Source organism: Sciurus carolinensis, chromosome 2 (genome assembly GCF_902686445.1).
Source record: "Sciurus carolinensis chromosome 2, mSciCar1.2, whole genome shotgun sequence".
In the NCBI taxonomy this organism is placed as follows: domain Eukaryota; kingdom Metazoa; phylum Chordata; class Mammalia; order Rodentia; family Sciuridae; genus Sciurus; species Sciurus carolinensis.
The window spans coordinates 26,473,765-26,494,932 of NC_062214.1; the positions used below are offsets into that span (position 1 = coordinate 26,473,765).

General features: G+C 55.3%; 1 protein-coding gene across 1 annotated transcript in view; it reads right to left on the reverse strand.

Annotated features, from left to right (window-relative positions):
- The window catches only part of Rspo4 (R-spondin 4), a 33,923-nt gene extending 14,400 nt beyond the window's left edge, over positions 1 to 19,523 (reverse strand). Inside the window, exon 1 of the mRNA XM_047536206.1 lies at positions 19,303 to 19,523. Coding sequence (XP_047392162.1) covers positions 19,303 to 19,474 — 172 coding nt within the window. The 5' untranslated portion in view covers positions 19,475 to 19,523. The remainder of the gene's footprint in view (positions 1 to 19,302) is intronic.
- Between the last annotated feature and the right edge of the window lie 1,645 nt (positions 19,524 to 21,168).

A 21,168-nucleotide genomic window follows, 5' to 3' on the forward strand; every position in this document is an offset into this window, starting at 1 on the left:
AAAAGCCAGAACATTCTGCCAACACCGGGCCTGCACCCTCCCAGGGCAGTGATTGGTTGGTGTTACATAACTGGAAGGCGTTTGCTCCAGTTAGCTGCAGACCCTTCTGCTGCCTCTTACTGCCCTTGACACAGAGGGCAAAGGTCACTGCTGAATATCACCATGCCTGCGCTACGTCGTCCGCCCTCTTCACTCAGGTGAGCATCCGGTACGGGAGAGCAGGGATTCTTTGTTTCTTTTTACTTTTATTTTAAGAGGCAAGTCTTGCTACATTGCCTGAGACTCCTGGGCTCTAGCGATCCTCCTGTGTTCGCCTCCCGAGTAGCTGGGACTACAGGTGCGCCACCAAGCTGGGTGGAACGCGAGTTCCCAACCCTGGGCGTGCACCAGAGTCACCTGGAGAGCTTGTGGCGAGCGCAGGTGGCTGGGCCTCCCCCCAGAGTTGCTGCTTTGGCAGGTCTGGGTCGAGCCTGGGAGTCTGCATTGCTAACAGGTCTCCTGGTGATAGTGATGCGGGTCCTGGAATCGCACTTCGGAAACGGCGAGTGTGGAGCAGGGTTGAACATCAGGCAGCTTGGGTCCCAGCCCTTGCCCGTCTGACCCTGAACTAGTTCATGAACCTCTCTGCGCCTGGGGCTTTCCCACCTGTAACCCTGCTGGTGGGCCTCACAGGCACGTTGCGGGGTCTGGTAGTTAAGAGGGTCTCGATGTCATCACTGTCACTACTGTGACCTTCGCCACCTGCCCTGCCTCCACTGGCATCTGAGATTCTGGAATTCCTTTGACAATCAGTGCTTTTTCTTTGACGCCAACATTTTTGGGGGTAGAGTTTCTTCATAATTGGGGTGTGCCCAGGGAAGTAAGTCTTGCATGAGAACATCATTAGTTATGGTGGACTAAGGATTTCATACAGCTGTCCTGAAGGACTCCCCAGGGGCAAGAGGATGAGAGGACAGAGGGGACCAATGCCCCTTCTCCCCGGCAGCGAGGCTGAGGAGGGCCAGGCCCTGCCTGCCCTGGTCCCCGCTCTGTCCTTGGGAAGGATTCAGAACCACGCAAGAGGGCCCCACGCAGAGGGTGCTGAGCAGCACGTCCCAGTTCCCTCCTGGCAGTGGGGGACGCATGTCCCTGATGACCAAGGGAAATAAACAACATCTGGACGCCCGCCTGCCGACGAGACTGCCACATCTGGGAGGCAGTTGCCACCCCTGGAGGCTGGCTCGGAGGAGCCCCCGGCACATTCCTGCTGGGGGCGGTGCAGATTGCACCATCCCCAGCCAGGGGTGGGTCATGGAGATGAGTCCCCGCTAGGAGACGCCCAGGGGTGCAGAGAGAGAGGCTTCCAGCCATGGCCTCCTCCCGGCGCTGAACTGGCGGGACCTGAAGGGCACCCGTCCTGCAGGAGCTGAGGGCGTGATCTCCAGGCCGCCCCACCTCTGGCCAGCGCCACCTAGGTGCCCCCTAATCCTCCATGGAGAGCAGCAGGCGGCTCACTAAGGCCTTGCAAGCCCAGCCTCCCTGGGGCTGGGCTAAGGCCACTGCCTCCTGTGGAGTCCGCTTGATTTTAACTGAGGCAGGAACGCGGCCTAGCAGAGGCAGCACAGGCTGCACCGGAAAGGACACGCCCCTCCCATTTCTCCACAGAGCACAGGGTCAAGGGCTGCACCCCCCCAGGGAGGAGCCGCCTGGGGAGCAAAGCCAACCATGTGCTGAGGGGTGGCAGCACCTCTTTCTTTTGGTACCAGGGATTGAACCCAGGGATGCTTCACCACTGAGACACATCCCCAGACGTTTTTATATTTTATTTTGAGACAGGGTCTCGCCAAGTTACTCAGGCCCTGCTAAGTTGCTGAGGTTGGTTTTGAACTCACGATCCTCCTGCCTCAGCCTCTGGAGCAGCTGGAATGGCAGGCATGTGCCACCGCCCCTAGTACCTCATGCTTTTAACAAGCAGCCTCAGGTGCTTCTGATGTAATGTTGATCTGAGGGTCGTGGCCAGGAGATCAACAGACGGGGGTTCGAGCCCTGGCTATACCACTACCCTCTCCATCACTGGTCCATAGAAGCCACTCTCACGACGGATTCTAACTGGACTGTCTGGCTGGGACGGCAAGAGCACCCTGTGTGCCTGGTGGTGTATGTGCATAAACGTGTGAGCTCTTCAAGAACGATCCCAGGGGCTCAGTCCGGGCTTCCCACACTGTCATGCGCACACAGTAGGCGCAGGAATCGGAGGTTTGAAGGTGGGTTTGGATGCAGAAGATCTAAGCCGGGCCTGCGAGTCTCCTTTGCTAACAAGCTCTGGGAAAGCAGGTGGCATGGCCCCCACCTGGTCTCACTGTGGGACACTGTTGTGACTCCCCACTTCCCAGCTGGGGAAGCAAAGGCTCAAAGACCGAAGACTGCGTGTGGTGGAGCTAGGCTGGACCCAGGCTGACGGGGACCCGCCGCTACCACGTCACAGTGCCCCGTGTCCTCCCGACGGAGACAGGAGGGTGGGAAGGTGGGGGTGATATTTGGGAGGGGCAACCTGATCCTGTTGCCTCTCCTAGCATTTTCCCAAGTGGCCTGAGTTGGTTACAGTCCCTGCTGTCACTGATAGGAAGGAACAGGGTTGGTGGGTCTGTGTGTGTCCCCAGGACAGTGGCAGGTGTGTGCCAGCAGATGAGACCCACCTCTACAGGATTCCAGTGCCCCGGGGGCCGAGGCATGGAGAAGGCCTGAGCCCCGCCCTGGGCTGTCCTGTCAGGCCTGCCTGGGGCCCGTGGCAGGGAGTGTTGCCCGCCCCGCTCCGCACAGGCCAAACCTCTGCTTCCCCTTTCCTTAAGGCCCGCCCTGGACCTGCCGGATGGACTCTGCCCTCTATTAAGTCCTCATTAGGGGAAGGACATTTGTGCTCCTGGGGGGGCGCTGAGCACCCCAGGGCGGCCACCAGCGTCCCTCAGAAGCACTGTACGGGTGGCTGTCCTCGACTCCTGTCGTTTGCCTGCTTTGCTGGGGGTCGGGCAGTGGGAGGAGGCTGGGGCCCAGAGCCCTTCCCGCCTCTCCAGAGCGCAGCGCCCTGCTGTCCATGAACACAGGACGGCCCTGAAGCTGCCCTGAGTGGGAAGCGGTCACTGCGTCAGCCTGTCCGTGGAGACGTCCCAGAAGTGTCTCACGTGCAAAAGAGTCACCATGATGTCAAGTCTGTGAAACTGCCTGAAGACCCGCCCTGCACTTGTCCTGTGGGTAAAACCGTCGAGAAACTGTCGGGCATGTGTGTTGCCCTTCATTCAAGGAATGACCTTTGAGTTCCTTTTCGTGCCCTAGGGACGGGTCTGCTGTGTGTGGCCTCGAGTGACTTGCCACTGTGCCCTGCGCTTCAGCTTCTCCTGTAATGACACCACCTGGTCCACAGGAAGTCCCAGTGAGCTTGTGTCCAGTGGCTCTCCAGGGTCACAGAGCGACTCCCACAGTTCTGGCTCTTTCTAACTGTGACTTTGTCCCACAGCAGAGTGGCCTGGGTGGCGACCTAACCTCCACAGTCGGAAAGCACTGCGAGACCTGCGCAGTAGGTGCCTGGCGAGGCTGGGGTCCAGGAACACGGCTACTGACCCCCTTTCCCTCGCCTGAGGAGCTTGATTCCTGGGCTCCTCATGGCTGCAGAGCCCTCTTATGGCCGTGGCTCTTGGGAAGCTGTAAAGGCTTTGTCCCTGGAGAGCGGGTGTTTGCAGTACTCAGGACCCTGGCAGGACACGTCCGGCCAATCGGGAGGCTCAGTGTCTCAAGCAGGGCATGGGGCGGTTCCCAGGGTCCAAACCCAGGAAGCCCCAGGAGCCCAGGGAGGGCGGGAACCAGGTGACTCTCAAGACCCTGGGAGAAAGACACGGGGTTTTGTCACCTGCCCTACAAACACGCTGCTTCCGTCTCCACAGGCGCGTGCTGAGGTGAGCAGAGGTCAGTGCTGGGATCCCCGTCCTGGCAGAGTCTCCGTCACCGCACGACCTTGGCAGGGCCCTGCTACGCCCGCCGTGCCTCAGTTTCCCCATCGGAACACAAAGGCGTGTCTCGATGACGGACTTTGGGACTTTTTCTCAGCCCTTGTACCCATATATGGGACGAGAGTTCACCTAATGAGGCGGAGAAGAGCTGAGCTGTTGTGGCTGAGGCGAGGGGAGGGTCAGAGTGAGGACCTTGTGCCCCGTGTCTGTGCCTCCCTTCGGTAGCCCTGGAGGGCTTGGGACCCCTCCAAAGCCCCACAGTGATAGCAGCAGTAGGAGGGGAGTATTTGCAGAATTTGGAGCAGCCAGAAGCACCGGGTCTGGAGGCAGAGAAGCTGGATTCAAATCCAACCTAACCTCTCTGTGCCTCAGTTTCCCTTTCTGTAAAACGGGGATAAAACTGCCTTTAGACACCGTCCTGCAGGTTCACTGCATGTGTGTGTGATTCACCCCAGAACAGTCTGGCCGATGGCAGGTCACAGCCGTGGGACAGCTGCAAGCAGCTCGCACACTGTCCCAGCAGCCCTGGAAGGTAGGTGTTATGAATTCATCTGAGAGACAAGGAAGCTAAGGCACAGAGAAGGTAGGTGAGTTACCCAGGCTCACACAGCCATCAGGGCAAGCTGGTTTGTCAAGCCAGGCAGTCTTAGTGACGGCAAGAACACAGACCACCAAACAGGACCTGGGGGTCCCCAGGTGCCCCCAGGCACCAGAAAGCTGAGGATCCAGTTTGGACAGGGAATTTTCCTATTATGAGTCTGCTCTATCCACACAGGTGCCTCCCTCGAGCCCTAGTGCAAAGGAGAGAACCCTGATGAGGATTCCTGTCCCGTCCTCTGGGTCCTTAGGGGAGCCCCTCCCTATCTCCAGGCCTCCATTTCTCCATCTGCCACATGGATGGTTACACTCGGTGTTTCAGTTTCCTTTTTCTTTTCTTTTTGGTACCAGGGACTGATCTCAGGAGCGCTGAACCACTGAGCCCCATCCCAGCCCTTTATACTTTTTTATTTTGAGAATAGGGTCTCGCTAAGTTGCTTAGGGCCTCAAACTTTTCAGCCTCCTGCCTCAGCCTCCGGAGCTGCTGGGATTACAGGTGTGGGCCACGGCGCCTGGCTAAACTCAGTGTTTCTAAACTTACCCACCATCCATCCAGCAAATATTTCTTGAACACCTACTACATGCCAGGCTCTTTTCTAGACTCCAGGAACATAAGGGTGGAAAGATTCATGAAGTAACACTAGACTGGAAAGATAAAACCTCCCAGGACTTTGTCTTGCTCACTGACGACCCTCCAGCACCTTGTGCGGGGCCCTGCCAGTGCCTGTTGAATGAATGAAGGGATGGCAGTGAACTTGTGTCTCAGGATGGACACGAAGCCCGCGTCCTCCGTTCCCCCAGTCTATGCGCTGAAGGAAGCTGCCTCACGAATCCAAAACTGGGGCCGGATACCCGCTCCTGGACTTGCAGGCAGGGGGCACCTTTGCCGCCTCCTGCCCTCCGGCCTCCCCGGGCACGGCAGGTCGTCTGGCCTCGCTGGGGCAGGCCTCCTCCAGGCGGGCTGGTCACTTGAAGGGCACCTGGAGGTGATGAAATGGGCACGTTGACTGGATGACACGGGGACCCGCCCTGTGCCTGCAGGTTGAGGGGGGACTTAGCAAGAGATGCGGAAGGGGCGAGACCAGTTCTGGGGCCATGGCACCACCTCCTGTTGGCCAATCTCCTGTCCAGTCAAGGGACCTTGAAGGAGGCCGTCGGGGTTGCTCGCAGCTGCAGATTCCCAGCCACGTGGGCACGAGGCCTGGGTGCCCCGACCAGGGCACCCGCCACACACGGAGGACACAGATGGGCACAGGAACACGAGGTCCTGGCCCCCGCTGTTGTTCTCTGGGGACGGGGCCTGGGTTGTGGAGGCCACAGGAGGCCCTGGGAGTATGTGACAGCTGTCTCTGTCCCCAGCCCTGCTTCTGCTCCCCACCCCTGGGGACGCCATGGCTAGGATGAGTGTCCCCCAGAGGCCTGTGTGTCGGAGGCTCGCGTCCCTCCTGGGAGGTGGTGGAACCCCAGGAGGCAGGGCCCTGGAGTTGTGGGTCCCTTCAAGGGGGACGCAGGACGCTGTCTTCTCTTCCTTCCTCTTTGGCTTCCCAGTCACACTTGCTCCTCTGCCACAAGCTTCCCACCATTGCCACCCAGCACCCACAGCGACGGGCCACCCAGTTGGGACGGGCACTTACAGAATTTTGAGCTAAATTACTTTTCTCTTTTAAGTTATTGACCTCAGGTATTTCATTAGAGTGGCGGAAAGCTGACCAGCCCAGAGGAGAACAAATCCTAGAGGGAGTGAGAGCAAGGCCTAGCGCCCCACAGGCAGGTCAGGGGCGTCAGGAGCCACGTTAGTGCCGGGGAAAGAGAGAGAGCTTTGAATCAGACCTGTGTTTTAAAATTTTAGCACTGAGTGGGCTATTTAATGCCTCAAAGTTACCGAAAAAGCTCTGAGGTCCGGCCAAAGTTATTAAAGATTGGGTTTGGAAATAAAACAGAATTGGAGAGGAAAAAAAGGCACATGCCATGTTTATAACTTCCTGATTATTAAGCCAGTTACCCACAAAGTAGGCCAAGGGTCACTGTCTTTAATATACAAAGAGCTCCTATAAATCAATAAGAAAAAGAGGGTGGGAATGGGCCAAGATATTACAAATAATTCAAAGAAGAAAGACAGATCGGCCAGTAACCACATGAGAAGCTGCTCCACGTCACTAATTTTCCAAAATGAAGATTAAAACAAGAATGAAATATTACATGGCCTTCAAGATAGGCAAAATCCAAAAAGCTAATAGCCTCCAGGACTCCCGTTGGCAAGGGAGTTTGGGCAGTGTCTCTTCACTGCCACACAGAGGGTGGTGGTAGCCAGTAATAGATGGTGCCAGGAAGCTCAGAGAGGGGTAGGAACTTGTTCAGAGCCACACAGAGAGGGCAGGGACTCGCTGATTATGTTTGGCTCTTTCTTTCAGTCAGCTGTTCCTCCCCATCTGGGACTGTACACAGCGTGGCCTCTGGCCTCTGACTGGGGAGACCAGGGCTGCTCTTCCCGTTGGGGCTCCCTGCTCTGGGGCTGAGGATGGCTGGGGCGTCTCCTCCTGCCACTCTTTCCCTCAGAGAGAGGCTCCCAATCGGTCCTGCTCAGCAGGGAGACCCAGAAGGGAGAAGTGGGAATCCGAGGTCTGGGACCAGATAAACCTGCCCTCGAATCCCAGCCCCGTCCTTGACACCTGGGACGGTCACCTACCCTCAGCTTGCTCATATCACCCTGAGTCGATCACCCAGCCTAGAAGACTATTCTTTCCACAAATACTTCTTGAGGGTTCATGACAGCCAGCCCCCCTACCCACGGGTCCCACATCGAAAATACTTGAGGAGAAAAAGAAGTCCAGCTGGGTGCAGTGGCACACACTTGTGATCCCAGTGACTCAGGAGGCTGAGGCAGGAGGATCACAAAGTTGAGGCCAGCTTCAGTGACTTAATGAGGCCCTATATCAAAATAAAAAATGAAAAAAAAAAAAAAAAAAGCTTGAGATGCGGTTTGGCGGCAGGATGCCCCTGGGTTCAACCCTCAGTACCACAAACAACAACAGAAACCAAAACCAAAATAAGACAAGAAGTTGGGACTGAATATGTACAGACTCTTCTTCATTATCCCCCTTCCCCAAATAACAGTGGAACAACTATCTACACAGCATTCGCACCAGTATCCTGGAGGTGACTTCCCGCAGAGGGAGGACGCGCACAGGTTTTGCAGATCCTATGCCACTTTACGTAAGGGACCTGGGCTTTGGGGGTCGTGGTAGCCCTGGGGGTGCTGGACCCCGTCCCTGGGACACCGAGGGATGCTCCTGTGTGTGGGGCCCTGCTCCAGGCACGGGGGACACCAGCCAACACGACAGCCCTGACCCTCAGGGAGTTCCATCCTAGCAGGACGGGGTCATGGCAGATAGTGACAAGGAACTGAACCAAGCAGACGAAGTGCCGGGAGGGCCCGGGCCCCCAGAAGCACGTCCCTGAGAGATGCTCATGGTGGAGGCGCCAGAGACAAAGCTCCCGCGGCTGGAGAGAGCTCGGCTGGACAGGTGGCTCGGGGAGGTCTGGCCGGGGCTGGGAGGCCTGAGGGGCACCGGCCCAGGCGGGTCGCCATCTTGAAGCTCCTTCTGGTGCTGAGGGGAATGGACAGTGGAGTGCAGGCGCCGTGGTCATCCAGGTGACAGAAGCCAGGACCCGGGAAGGGGGACGGTCAGGCTTCACCCGTGGCCTATTTCAAGATGGCCCAGTGCACAGGGTGGCACGGAGCGGCACCAGGCGGAGGTTTCCTGTCCTTAGCACTAAAGGGCCCTGACTCCAGGCCTGCCCACCCTGCGGCCTCCCCCACGCCTGTCCTGAATCACCCCCGCTTCTCCCCCTCATCCTTCCCGTCATGCTCCTTGACCCCTGACCTTGCGTGGCCTCCTGACCCTCTCATGCTGCTGGGACCGGGTACGGTTCTGGGTTCCCTCTGATGGTGGCTTTTAAGCAGCGTGCACACCTGCTGCCCCAGCCTGGGGTGACACTCCCTAAGTCACCTTCGAAGTTGAGAACAGGCCAGGCCCCCACAGTCCTACAAGTCGGGGTTTCCGCTTACCCCATTTTCATGAATGAAAAAACTGATGCTCAGAGAGGTGAAGGGAGTGGCTCCAGCATGCACAGCACAGAGCCCCGCCTCTTACCACGGGCCAGCCTGCTTGCGGGCCTGTCAGTCTCTCCGCTGACTCCCGCCCGGTAGACTTTCCAAAGCTGGGAACTGCCTTTTAAAACTATGCCTGCCCATCTCACCAGCGGTGGACCCCAAATTGCCTGCAAGGAGAGATGTAAGAAGATTATATCCACCAAGGCCTGGAGAGGGGAGGCTGCTGGGGCCAACTCACCGCCAGCCTTAATCTGGAACTGTTTCGCTTGGGGATGTCCTTAATAGCAGTCCCCAGACTTTCCATAAAGTCTGCTTTGCCGGAAAATGTCCTCAGTGCGCGTGTTTTCAGGGTTTCTTTCTTTTTTGGGGGGCGGGGGGTGGGAGAGGAGAGCTTGTGGGTGCGGGCTAGTGCCAGGATCCACGAACCCAAGGGATTCAGCCGAGTGCACCCGCCTCCAGCAGGAAGTGTAAAGCCCCCAGCAGGGGGGCCCTGGCCCTGAGGGTGCTGTTCAAGCCAAGGTCGCCTGTCTCTGGAGGCAGGCAGCCTCCAGTCTTGGCCTTTGCCACGAGGACTCACCGCTGTCGGGCCTACCCCCTCCCTCCCAGTCGGAGGACCCCCAGGACAGGGTCCCCTGTACAGAGAAGGGTCAGCAGCTGTGTGCCAACAGCTGGGGAGAAGAGTGACACGGAACCGTCGCCTGCATGTGAGAGTCGAGTGGTGTCCCCAGAAGACCTGAGGAGGAATCCCGCCCAAGAAGGGAAGTCCCGGCCGGCTCACATCGGGCGAGTTCTTCTACGGCCTTCTTATAAGGTTTAGTTTCTAGGATCTAAACCCCCAGACGATGAGGAGGACAGTTCCCTTCTCCCCACCACACAACCGATGGCTTTAACCACAGGGACAGCGACATGGGGAGTGATTTCTCCTCTCCAAGGGCCACACGCAGTCCGGGCACGCGTCAGACTGAAGGAAGATATTCTCAATGTCTAAATAACGGGGTTGGACATGTAAATGCTACCGTCACCAGACGGGTCGGATGAGGACCCTCTGTGGGGACAGTGACCTCAACTCAGCCCTGGCGGGTTCTTGACTTACACGAATTTCAGGATGCGTTGAAAACAAGGCACAAGCAGATTCTCAAAGGTTATCAAAGCAAAGGCAGGGTGCTGAGCCCCCCACCACCGCGGCCTCTCAGAGAAGACACGACAGCCACACCCAGGGTTGAGCTCTCTGACTGTATACAGGATTTTCCTGGGGAAAAAAGTGCAGGTTCCCAGGTGAACTTTTGTGAAAATCAAATCCCACGTCAGTCATTTGATACTTGGGGATCAGAATGTTTCTTCCAGGTTACGCTGTGTAGCCATAAATCAGCATTAAATCAGTCGTGAGCACGTTGTGCAGGTGTTTCAATCTGACGACATTTAAGTTGACTATGTCCTTGTTCTACCTGATCTGGTACAAGTATGTGCTAGAGTTTGTTCATCCACCTAGAGACAATCATGGAAGGGGGTCTGCCTGCCTCCCTGAGAGCCCTCCTATCCCAACAGAAGGAAGCCCTAAAAAGTCACAGGGAACATTCAGGAGACTCAATTTAAAAATAGGCAGTTAGCTGGGTGCAGTGGTGCACGTCTATAATCCCAGTGACTCAGGAGGCTGAGGTACGAGGATCCCAAGTTCAAGGTCTGACTCAGCCACTTAGCAAGTCCTGTATTAACTGGGAATGTAGCTCAGTGGTAAAGCACTACTGGGTTCAATCCCCAGTAGTCCCCCGCAAAAGGGTAACATTAAAATTCAATTTAAAAAGAAACAATAAATATTTTAAAAGAAGAGGAAGTAAAAATAAAATAAGGATAATTAAGAGTTCTCCAATAAAATAGCATTTCAAAGCAAAATTAAATTATCAAATAAAGATTAAACAATAAAAACCTAAAATCAAAGTGTAAAAATAAAATAAAAGGAATTCTGTAAAATACATTTAAATAAATTATATTTAAAATTAATAGAAGCTTTTAGTTTAAAAAATAATTTTAAAAATAACTTCAGCAGGTTAAATAAAATAAAAATTTTGTAAATAAATGAAGTAAAATTTTAAGAGTAAAATAAGAAAACCCAGCTACTTGTATCAATTAGAAAAATACAGAAAAACAATGAAAACCCAAAGCAAGAGCAGGGTCTTTCCAAACTGGTGCTAATAAAGTGCTATGCATGAGGGAGCCTGATTGGCTCAAATGCCTGGTGGTTGGTGGGGCCTGATTGGCTCAAAGGTCTGTGGGAGGAGCCTGATGGGCTCAGATGCGGGGGGTGAGTGGAGGTTGAGAGAAGAGGAAGAAGGACAGGCGTGTCCCAAGTAAGTCCATCTGACTTGGTCTTTCCAGTGTGCCGTGAGCAGAGGGCAGGACGTCAGACCCCACCACGGGCTCACCCGCAAACAGCCATCACATCATTTATACATTTTGTAATGTGTCAGCTAACACACACACACACACACACACACTGAATCATCTATCCTCACTGCCATCCTTTAAGATCCATTTTCACAGAGGAATGAAAAGAAAAGCTCAGAGAGGGTGGGTCACTCTGACACAGTTGCACAGCACTTAGGACCACTTTGTCTTGGAATCTAGGTTCCTTTGAATGACATTTGGACGAGTCGGATCTGTTGAGGACCTTCAAACACAGCTGGGACCGTGTGTGACATCAGGCTTGAACATTTTGCATGCGAGAAAAGTCAATCTCCTAGGATGCATGACCATTAGCACCATTGATGAACTACCTACTGTCTTCCAGACGGGTCACATGCAGAGTGTTCATCTTCACGATGACCATGGAAAGCAGATGCTGTTCTTGGCCCCATATCCTGATGGACAACACTGACTTTCAGGAGGGAAACATTTTCACCCAAGCCCGAGCAGTAGCGGGGCTGGGAGCTGAGCCCAGGCCTGACAAAGCCCAAACCCCAGACTCCCTGCCTGGCACCAGACACTCCTAAGAGTCATGGCCCAGGGCTTTGCCTCCTGTGTGCTGGAACTCGTTGGTTCACGTCCCACTTTGCAAATCAGCTAACAGAGGCCCAGATGGGAGATGACCCGTCCAGGTCCACTCAGCTAGTGAGTGGCAGAGGTCGTAGACCCCCCAGTGCTCATCTGGACTTGTCTGGGGCAGCCATGTCCACTCCCTACACCAGAGCTGGCTCTGAAGAGCCACTGTGACATTTCTCTGCGCGTCTCCACCCTGGCGGATGTGGCTCTGCTGTCAGGCTCCAGAAGCGGAGGCCTCTGGTGAAAGGAAGCGGTTTCCCCGTGTGGTCTGGGCCCCCCGGCTTGGGGGTGCCTTTCTTTTGAAGCAGATTCCCCCAGCGGCTGCAGGGCACCCAGCCTGGGGCCACAGAGCAGCGGTCCTGGAATCAATGGGTCCTCACGACGAGAACTCATTCCAGGCAGCTGCGGTGTCCAGCAGGGCCGGGCAGAGCTAGCCTCCCCCATCAAGGCCGGAAGCAGCCCTTTCCCTGTGGGGTGTGGAGGAAGCCCCACAGGGAGCAGGGCAGTACGTGTGTGTCCTGGATGGTGTGGCCTTGTACAGGCAGAAGGAGGTTCCAGCCCACGGAGGCCCGGGCCATCCTCAGGAGGAGCCAGAGCCCATCCCAACTTCTCCCGACCCCGGCTCTGTCCTCAGCAAGCCGATTCCCGCCTCTGAGGGTGGAGGGCTCGTCTGGAGAATAATGGGGAGAATAATAGGATCCAACCACCTCAGGGGGATATAACGTGGATGAACGGGGAGAAGCCCAGACGTGGTGGTTACGGACCCAGGAAGCTTTGGAATCAATGATGGACTTAAGCTCTGGCTTTGCCAAACTCATTCTGTCAAGCATTTGAAATATGAAATTGCTAACATTTGACTGTCTTTGACCTACAAAAATGACAATCTCATATACTTGAATGAAGAACCCTCTCTCTTATTTCTGTTTCCTTTTCTATAAAACGTGAATGATAATGGTCCCTCACTGGGTGGCAATGAGGGTCCAAGAAGGTCACAAGGCAGTTAAGCTCAGTGGTCAGGGCTTAGGCTCTGGGACCAGGCAGAATTGACCTTGGGCAGGTTACATACCCACTCTTTGCCCCAATTTTCTCATCTTTAAAATAGGCATAATAATGTACCTACCTCACAGGTTTATTAAGAGAATTTAGTCAACTTAAATGAATACACAGAATGGGCTTAGAACAGTGTCTGATGTTACTAAATAGAATAAAAATAATGCTGGTAAGATCTGGCAAAGAATAAAAGCTCAACCATAAAACCAAATCAAAACAGCCTTTTTTACACCTTTGATGCCGAAGAAAGTTAAGTACAGTTGGTTTCTGCATCCAGGGTTTCCACCAGCCTCAAATAGCAGATATTTTTAAAAAAATAAAATGGTGTCTGGAGTGAGCAGAAACAGACATTTTTCTTATATTATTCCCTGAACACGATACAGTGTAACAGCTATTTTGTGGCATTTACATTGCAGGATTCTAGAGATTTTTTTTTTCTCCTATTGACTGGTTTTTTCCCTTCTTTCTTTCTTTCTTTCTTTTTTTCTTTCTTTCTTTCTTTCTTTTTTTTTTACAGACTGCATTTTGATTCATTGGACACAAATGGGGTGCAACTTTCCGTTTCTATGGCTGTATCTGGAGAAGATTCAGAGTATGGAGAACACATGCAGGTTGCAGGCAATCGCTGTGCCATTTTATGTAAGGGACCGGAGCGTTCTCTGGCTTTGGCTTCCAGAAGGCCCCCCATCCTCAGTTCATCTTCACAGCAGTCCCACGAGGGGACCGTCATCATCCACATTTTCAGAGGAAGAAACAGAATTAAGAGAGAGGAGTGTGAGTCGGAGCACATGAAATTGCCATTTCTGTAGGCAGAAAAATTGAGAAATCCCTCCAGGGTACTGAGGGGCAGCTGCTTTTTTATTTTTTTAAACAACAACATGTTTTTAAGAACGCACATGTGCATGGAGAGCAGGTGAGGCACGGGCTCCTGAGTGTCTGTCCCCCAAGCCCGGGGCCATTCTGTGTCCAGGCAGTGTCCACAGTTCAAGGACCTGAGGAAGGGCCACCTCGAGGCCATGATGGCTCAGCACGGTCCCTGCTGGGGACCACACGGCTATGCCACAGACCCCGTAACTGGAGAGGCCCTTAGGAGGCCATGACCTGGGCCAGCCTCTGGCTCCTCGGCCTTGTCTGCAGGGTCGTGATCTGTTGAAAGCCCTCTTTGCTTCTTTGGTCTGACTTTTGCCCCATCCTGGGGTGGGGGAGGCGAGGCAGACTGAGCACCCCTGAGTCACACAGGGGAGACATGTTCTGCGGGGTCCACTTCCCTGTGGGCTCTGGAGGGCTGTCTTCCTACGCCCTTCCACGCAGTGTCCTCGCCTTGTGTGGCTGCACCTACGATCACACTGCAGGTGACCCAGGACAGGTGCTTCTTCCTGCACTGGAGTCTCCAGTGGGACACGTACTGGTCTGAAGGGTCTCAATGGGCCTTTTCTGCCCTGATACTCTATGATCCTGTGATCCTACTGGACGTGAAAGTCTGCAAACTGTGAAGGGCTGTACCAAGCAGGGGCGGGTTCATGGAAGCATTTGGTTGCTTTTCTGGAGAAGTCCACAGCAGCCTCCATCTTCTCAGGTAGGAGAAGGGCAAGTGCAGTCACCAGGTGGGACTCGGCAAGGACCCAGGTGAAGGGAACATGTCATGCTGGACGCACACAGGCCACCCCAGGGTGTCCGATGCGGGAGGACACTGAGGGTCCTGATGGATCCCTCCACCTTCCAGGGGCTAAAATCCACATATGTGGGAAGGACGTGGCCACCAGATTCAGGGTGACTAGGAACAAGCCACCAAACTAAGGACCTTCAGCACGTCCCTGGGGCAGACGCCTCGGGCTCATCCCCCAGCTTCCTGCTCTCCCCGTGGAACCTGCTGGGCCTCAGTCTCCTCATCTGGAGACCACAGATCCTCCTGCCTTCCCAAGGACCTGCATCTTGCATGCATGAGGACCTGCATGGTGTCACCTGACAACGGCTCAGCTGGTTGAGTGTTGATCGATCGACAATGGTAGAAGTGGATTTTTGTATTAGTCCACAGGCAGCGCCAGGAGCACGCATAGCGCACACACCCCCGGCACGCATTCACACACTCATGTGCATCCGTGTGTGTGCACAGCAGCCACTTGCACGCATCTGCAGGCTCACCCGCTCATTCACACAAATACATACACGAGCTGAAGCACATTTCTCAAAATAATAATCAGTGTTAACACCTGCAACACACTCTGACATTTTTGAGAATGAAGATCCATGGGCCAAAGCCTACAGGCCAAATCTGGCTGGTTTTGCAACCCAGGAGCTGAGAACAGTGGGATGCCTGTCACATCCTGAGAGATCCACGAAGCCCCGAAATGGTTATGCCCTGGCCCTTTACCCCCCACCCCAAAATAAAAAAATCACGTGTGCTGACCTACTCTATTCTATTCTAGTCCATTCCATTCCACTGCGTTCAAAAATACTAGTTGTTACTTACTAAATTTATTTCCCTCATCTGCTGACGAGTTGCAAACCGAATTGAATTAATGTGAACTTCAGTTTTTTCACCAGATGGAAGATGGATGAATAAACTTCTTGCATGCGACACTTTAGCCAAGCTGTGTCCCCTCTTTGAGTCTCAGATTCCCCAGCTGAGACTGGGACTGTGGCCAGCCTGCTTCTCTGGGCTATGCAGAGGAGCAGCTGGGTCCTATGGTGACATTCTCAGGGACACTGGGGTGGCCATTTCTTCTGTCCTTTTCAATGCCTAGCTCAGGGAAGGAGAGGCCCAATCAATATTTCTTCATGATCAAAGTGGCAGATAACTCCACTCAAGGCCCTCATGACTGGACTCTGTCCCTGTCTGCAACAGGACCGCCACTTCCTCCGGACTCTCCCCTTGTCCAGCTGGAGTCCCCATAACCTGCTGCCACCTCTACCTGACAAAGTCATGACCCTGCCACTCTTAGATATGTCCACCTTGCAGCCAGTCTGTGACTGCCATTCGGGGACAGGATTCATTTCTATTTCTAGGCACAAGCCATGGAGCCTCCCAAACCCTGGATCGGTGGCCCAGCTGTGAGCTCCCGGGCGGGCCCATATCCCTCTCTGAGCCTCACTTATCTTGCCTGGGAAGTGGGTGTGGCACAAGGCCGTGACAGAGCGAGGACTCACACCCCAGGCAGTGCTCGGGACACCGGCCAGCCCTCCTCTCGGTGGCCTCAAGGATCTGCAGTGGCTGAGCATGGGAGCGATCCATAGCTTCCGTCCCTGGGAGAGGGAGAGAGGCTGCCCAGGGCACAGCAGCAGAAGGCAGAAGCAGCACCCGCTTTGCTTGGCTTCAGAGGGAGAGGGCGAGTGGAGCCCGTGAGGAGTACTGCACTTTCCAGTTCTCAGCTGGACACTATTCTATAAAGAAACCCTGCCCGCGAAGGGCAGAATGGCTTGCCCAGCCCATGCCGCCAGGAGACCCCTCCACTCTGCCCTGCAGCAATCTGCGTTTCCTTTCTGCAGGCCCCTGATGTGCATGTGGACCTGGCTGTGCCTGGATGCCTGCATCCGGGGACACACCTCATTCTGTGCCCAGTCGTGGCCTAGCCTAAAGACAAGACGGCCAGGTCTTCACGGGTCCTCTCCGTGGCCTTCAGACACCTGCTCTGTGTGCAGCTGACAGTGGGCCCGCCTGCCCCTGCACACCGAGCCCTGCACGGTACACAGAAATGGCCCACGCGCTCCACCTAACGGGCGTCCAGAGCCAGTGATCTCACAGCACATGAAAAAGAGGCTCAGAGAGGGTCACGGTTCGTGTAGGGTCGCAAAACAAGCCAGAGGCACTGGTGACACAACCCGTGTGAGACGCCCCTCTGCCCAGCCCAGGTGCATCCCATTCTGCCCTCAGATGGGAAGTGGTCGAATCCTTACAGAGCCCCTGTCCTGTTCCTTCTGGAACCTTCCTTTTGGGACTGTGCTAAATCTTCCCAACTGCCCAGAGAGGCAGGTACAGTGGCTCCCATTTCACAGATCGAGAGGCTTGTGGCCTCTCACGCAGCTGGGGCAGGAGAGGGCTCAGGATATGAATCCAGGTCTACCTGAATTCCAGGGCTCCTCCTTCTGCCCCTGGTTGCTTCCAGTCTAGAAGGACCTAACAGTTGCATGTAAATGTGGGGATCTCTCCCCGCAGGCCCGGGACAGTGGGGAAACTTAGTCACAGTCGGGCTTCTCCTCATCACCTAAATTAAGCTCCAGATCTCTGGGTAGGGGACACACACCAGAGCCCCCTCACTTTGCCTGACTGTCCCACTGCCAGGACACCCCAGCATGTTTCAAGAGAAAAGTTCCCATCTGGTTCTTATTCATTTATACTTAATTAATCAAAATGTTTTGTAAGAGACACTTGAGATCCAAGAATCTTTCTCAAGCCTTTTCTTTCATTCTTTTTTGTCTTAGAAACAGAAAAATTGGGTTTCACCAAATAACAGTGACGCTGAAGCCTGAGGAAGCTCGGGTCTGCGGGAGCCAGGCCCGGAGGGCAAAGGCTCAGACGGGGTGGCTGCCGGGCCCTGCAAGTCCTTCCTCCTGACCTCTCGAATGAGGTCAAAGACTGAGGCCACAGACTGCAGCTCTCAGGGGAGACTGGGGAAGGGGAGGGCAGGGTTGCCCCTCCATCCTGTCAGCCTTCCAGAGCACCCAGGTATGGTCACCTTGGTGTCCCCATGATTGCTAGTACAGGGCCTGGCACAGAGGCTGCTCTGTCACACTTGCTGAATGAAGAAGTGAATGAATGACTGTATACACTAACTCATTTAGTCTCACCCACCACCTTCCTGATGAGTTGGAAACTTAAACTTTATTATTATTATTATTGGTACTGGGGATTGAATTCAGGGGTACTTAACCACTGAGCCACATCCCTAGCCCTTTTTCATATTTTATTTTGAGGCAGGGTTTTGCTAAGTTGCTTGGAGCCTCACTAAGTTGCTGAGGCTGGTTTTGAACCCCCGATCCTCCTGCCTCAGTCTCCCAAGCTGCTGGGATTACAGTCGTGTGCCACTTCACTCAACCTTAAAATGATTTTTATTCCCATTTTAAAGATGAGTCCGGGAGGGGAAAGCTTTCATTTTTTCACAAATACTTTTTAGAACTGAGAAGGCTCTTAGAGACCTCCTACAGGATCTTCAGGTGGGTAAACTGAGGTTCGGAACAGCAAGGTGACCTCCCCATGGGCCTGCGGCTGGGGATGTGGGGACGTTTGCACCCAGGTAGTCAGGTAGAGTCCTGCCTCTGAATCACTGACAAAGGCCATTCACAGAGGGGTGCCACAGAAGATTGCAAATCCTTCCAGCTCTCCGAGGCCACCACCTCTTCACTCCTTCCTGTCCCTTCTCCGTGTAGCCCCAGCTAGAGCCAGGCCACAGACTGCTGCACACCAGTACCACCCCTCTGGCTCTCCCACAGCCCCTCTCTCCTTCCTGCTCCAGTCCAGGAGGGACAGGGCCACACAAGCACAGAGCACCCCCAAGGGTATACTGTTCTCCCTCTCTTCCCCAGTGCAGACCCAACACCCGAGCTGGAAAGTCAGAAAATGGCACTCCACCCCGTACTGGATAGCTCAGCCATCTAACCTGTCTGAGCCTCGGGTCCCCTGCTTTATAAAATGAGATGACGCCTATGTCATGGGGATATAGTGGGGATTCCAGGAAACAGTGAATGGAAAACCCTTGGCACGGTGGCTGGCATTTGGCAGTTGATTCTCAGACAGGCACCCTGGAGCCCTGGGGCTCAGGCGTGACATTTGCTGCTCGGCTGTCCTTGGCCCTCCTCTCCTAATTGGCTCTGCCCCTGCAGGGACAGTTTCACACCCACCTCCTGAAGACCAGACTGCAGTAGAGAGAGACTTGGAATAGGACCCTGAGGTGACAGTGCATGAAGCCCCTGTAGGTTTAGAATCTGAACTTTGGATCTTCTTCCTAGTGGCCCTAGGAGGAAGGATGGGAAGCTTGATGCTCTTGGAGGGACTGAACTTCTTCCAGGTCAATCCCAGAGTAAGTGAACTTGAACTCAGGTCTCACACCTGGCTGAGAGCTCACGAGAGGGAGGCCCACCCCAATCACTGCCTTCTGGGAGGTGACGCCATGAGTCAGGGTCAGTGACGAGGCTGGGAATGGTATATCTGGACTCTCAAAACCCTAGATGTCACCTCCTGACTCAACACGAAAGTGTAGGATGGCTTCTTAAGCACTCACTGTCGCCTAGCCCCTCGGTCCCCAGGTTGTCTCTTGAGGCTTGTGTCTGCAGACAGCCACCCTCCTGGCACTGCTGCTACGGTGGGGGAAGGGCAGGGGACAGCAGGGAGAAAGCTGGTCTCTTTCCTCCTTGGAGAGACTTCTAGGTCCAGCTTGCTCAATGGCTCTCTTACCGGGTGCCCTGGCGCCTCAGCCTCCCTATCTGTAAGTTGGGACTGAAGTTTGTCTGGGGAAGTGACTAGCCTAGACACCAGGCAACAGGCAGCTGCCCCAGGGGATATCCCCAGATCTGCCCCGCCGCGCCTCGTACCTTGCTTCTTCCTTCGGTTCAGGGCGAGCATGTCCACCGCGTGGGCGACGAGCAGCAGCAGGCAGAGTGGCGCCCGCATCTGGGCAGCCTGGTCCAGGCGGGCGCGGGGCTTCCCGGGCGGCCAGACGGCCCGGCGGTGGCGCGGGGACTGCTCGGGGCGCGCCGGGCGCATCCGCGGGGCGCGGAGTCGCTCCCGCGGCCAGGGACCCGCTGTCCGCCCAGGGCCGCCGCCAGGTCGAGTGAGGGCGTCGGCGCAGCGGGCACTGCCCCGGCGGGGAGGAGCCGGCGTGCGGGGGCGGCGCGATCACCCGCGGGGCCGGGCGCAGGGGGGTCGCCCTGGCGGGTCCCTGAGCCTGGTCTGTCCCGCAACCCATTCACGGCGTCTGGTTCCCGCCCTCCCTCCAGCCCCCCCCACCCGCACTGCCCTGCGCACGTGCGCACAGCCCCGGGACACGCGCGCACGCACAGGTACAGATGCAGATGCCGAGAGTCCCTCCCAGCCGCTCTGCCCCAGCTCTGCCTGTGGCTTTCCTTCTCTCCCCCAAATCCTCTCTTTCTGCGTCTACCTCCAGCCCGAGGGCCACTCCTTCGCTGCTCCTGGTTTCCTGTCCTGAGCCCCCGACTCTGCCTCCTTTTCCCGCCTCGGGCTAGTCCGTGCCTTTATGACTTTACTCCTGCCAGTGTGCGTGTCCCTCTGGGCCTCACGTCTTGGCCCCTGGCTCTGCCTTTTCTCTGGCTCTAGCTTGGTCCCCATCCCTCTCCACCTCTCCGCCTGCAGGGTGGCGGTGTGCGGGGCGCCTGCTGCCCGCCTCTTTTTCTCTCTGCTCTTTCTCTTTATTTCAAGAGGGTCCTGAGCCCCTTCTGGCCTCTGACCCCGAGTGTTTCCTGCCGCAGCCTGGGGAGAACCTCCACTCTTTGACTCAAAGTGGCCAGCACCTCATAAATTCGCTTGTGACAGGGCTGGAGACCTGGACTGTGTTTCCTCCAACCTTATCACCAGGACTGGGGGCAGCTGGCTCCATTTTAACCCTTTCAGAGCCAAAATGCTCCTCCAACCCAACAGCACCCTCCTGCTCCCTCCCTCCCCCTGTTGCTCTGCGCACCAAGACCTACAACAATAACCTGCTAGCTCTGCTTCCCAGGCCTGTGTGCTTGGTGTCCTGCTACACACTTTATACAGAAGGTCATCTTCAAAAGGACTCAGCGAGTTTCTATCTTGACTAAGTACTTTTCAGGAGAGGAAAGGGAAACTCAGAGAAGCCAAGTGACTTGCCTAAGACCACACAGCAGGTCAGCAGTCAGCCTGGGTCCAGCTCCTGCCTCTCCTAGCCACTCTCAGGGTACACATTGTCATCAGAAGAGCGAGTGCCTTGGAGGCCCAGAGGAACTTACCCTGGACACTGTCTTACTGCATAACTTCCTATCTGTGTGACTTGATCCGAAAGAAAAGCAGGGTGTCTCTTCCAGTTGTCCCAATGCAACGAGAGACACCTGAGGAATGTCAGGGAGAGGAGAAACAGTGTGTGAATCAGCCCCGGCTGGGCCGTCCTTCCTGTGGGGCACCACGAACACTGGGGGACAACAGGGACCATTCGGCTCAAACTGTTCCATTTCACAGATGGAGCCACAGAGGCCTCAGGAGGCGGGGTGCCTCAGTCAGGCAGCCCTCTGGGTCCAGGTCAGAGCTGGGGTGGGCATCAAGGTGTCCTGGTGTGCTCCCTACACGGCCTGCAAGACCTGCTTGGTCGTCTGACCCCAGTCTCCTTTCTGCCTTGCCCTGCTCCCCTTTCACCCGGAAGATCTCCAGCTCCTTGCAGTGTTTCAGCCTCTCACCTTGAGTCTTCCCTGTTGTGGCCTCTCCACGGA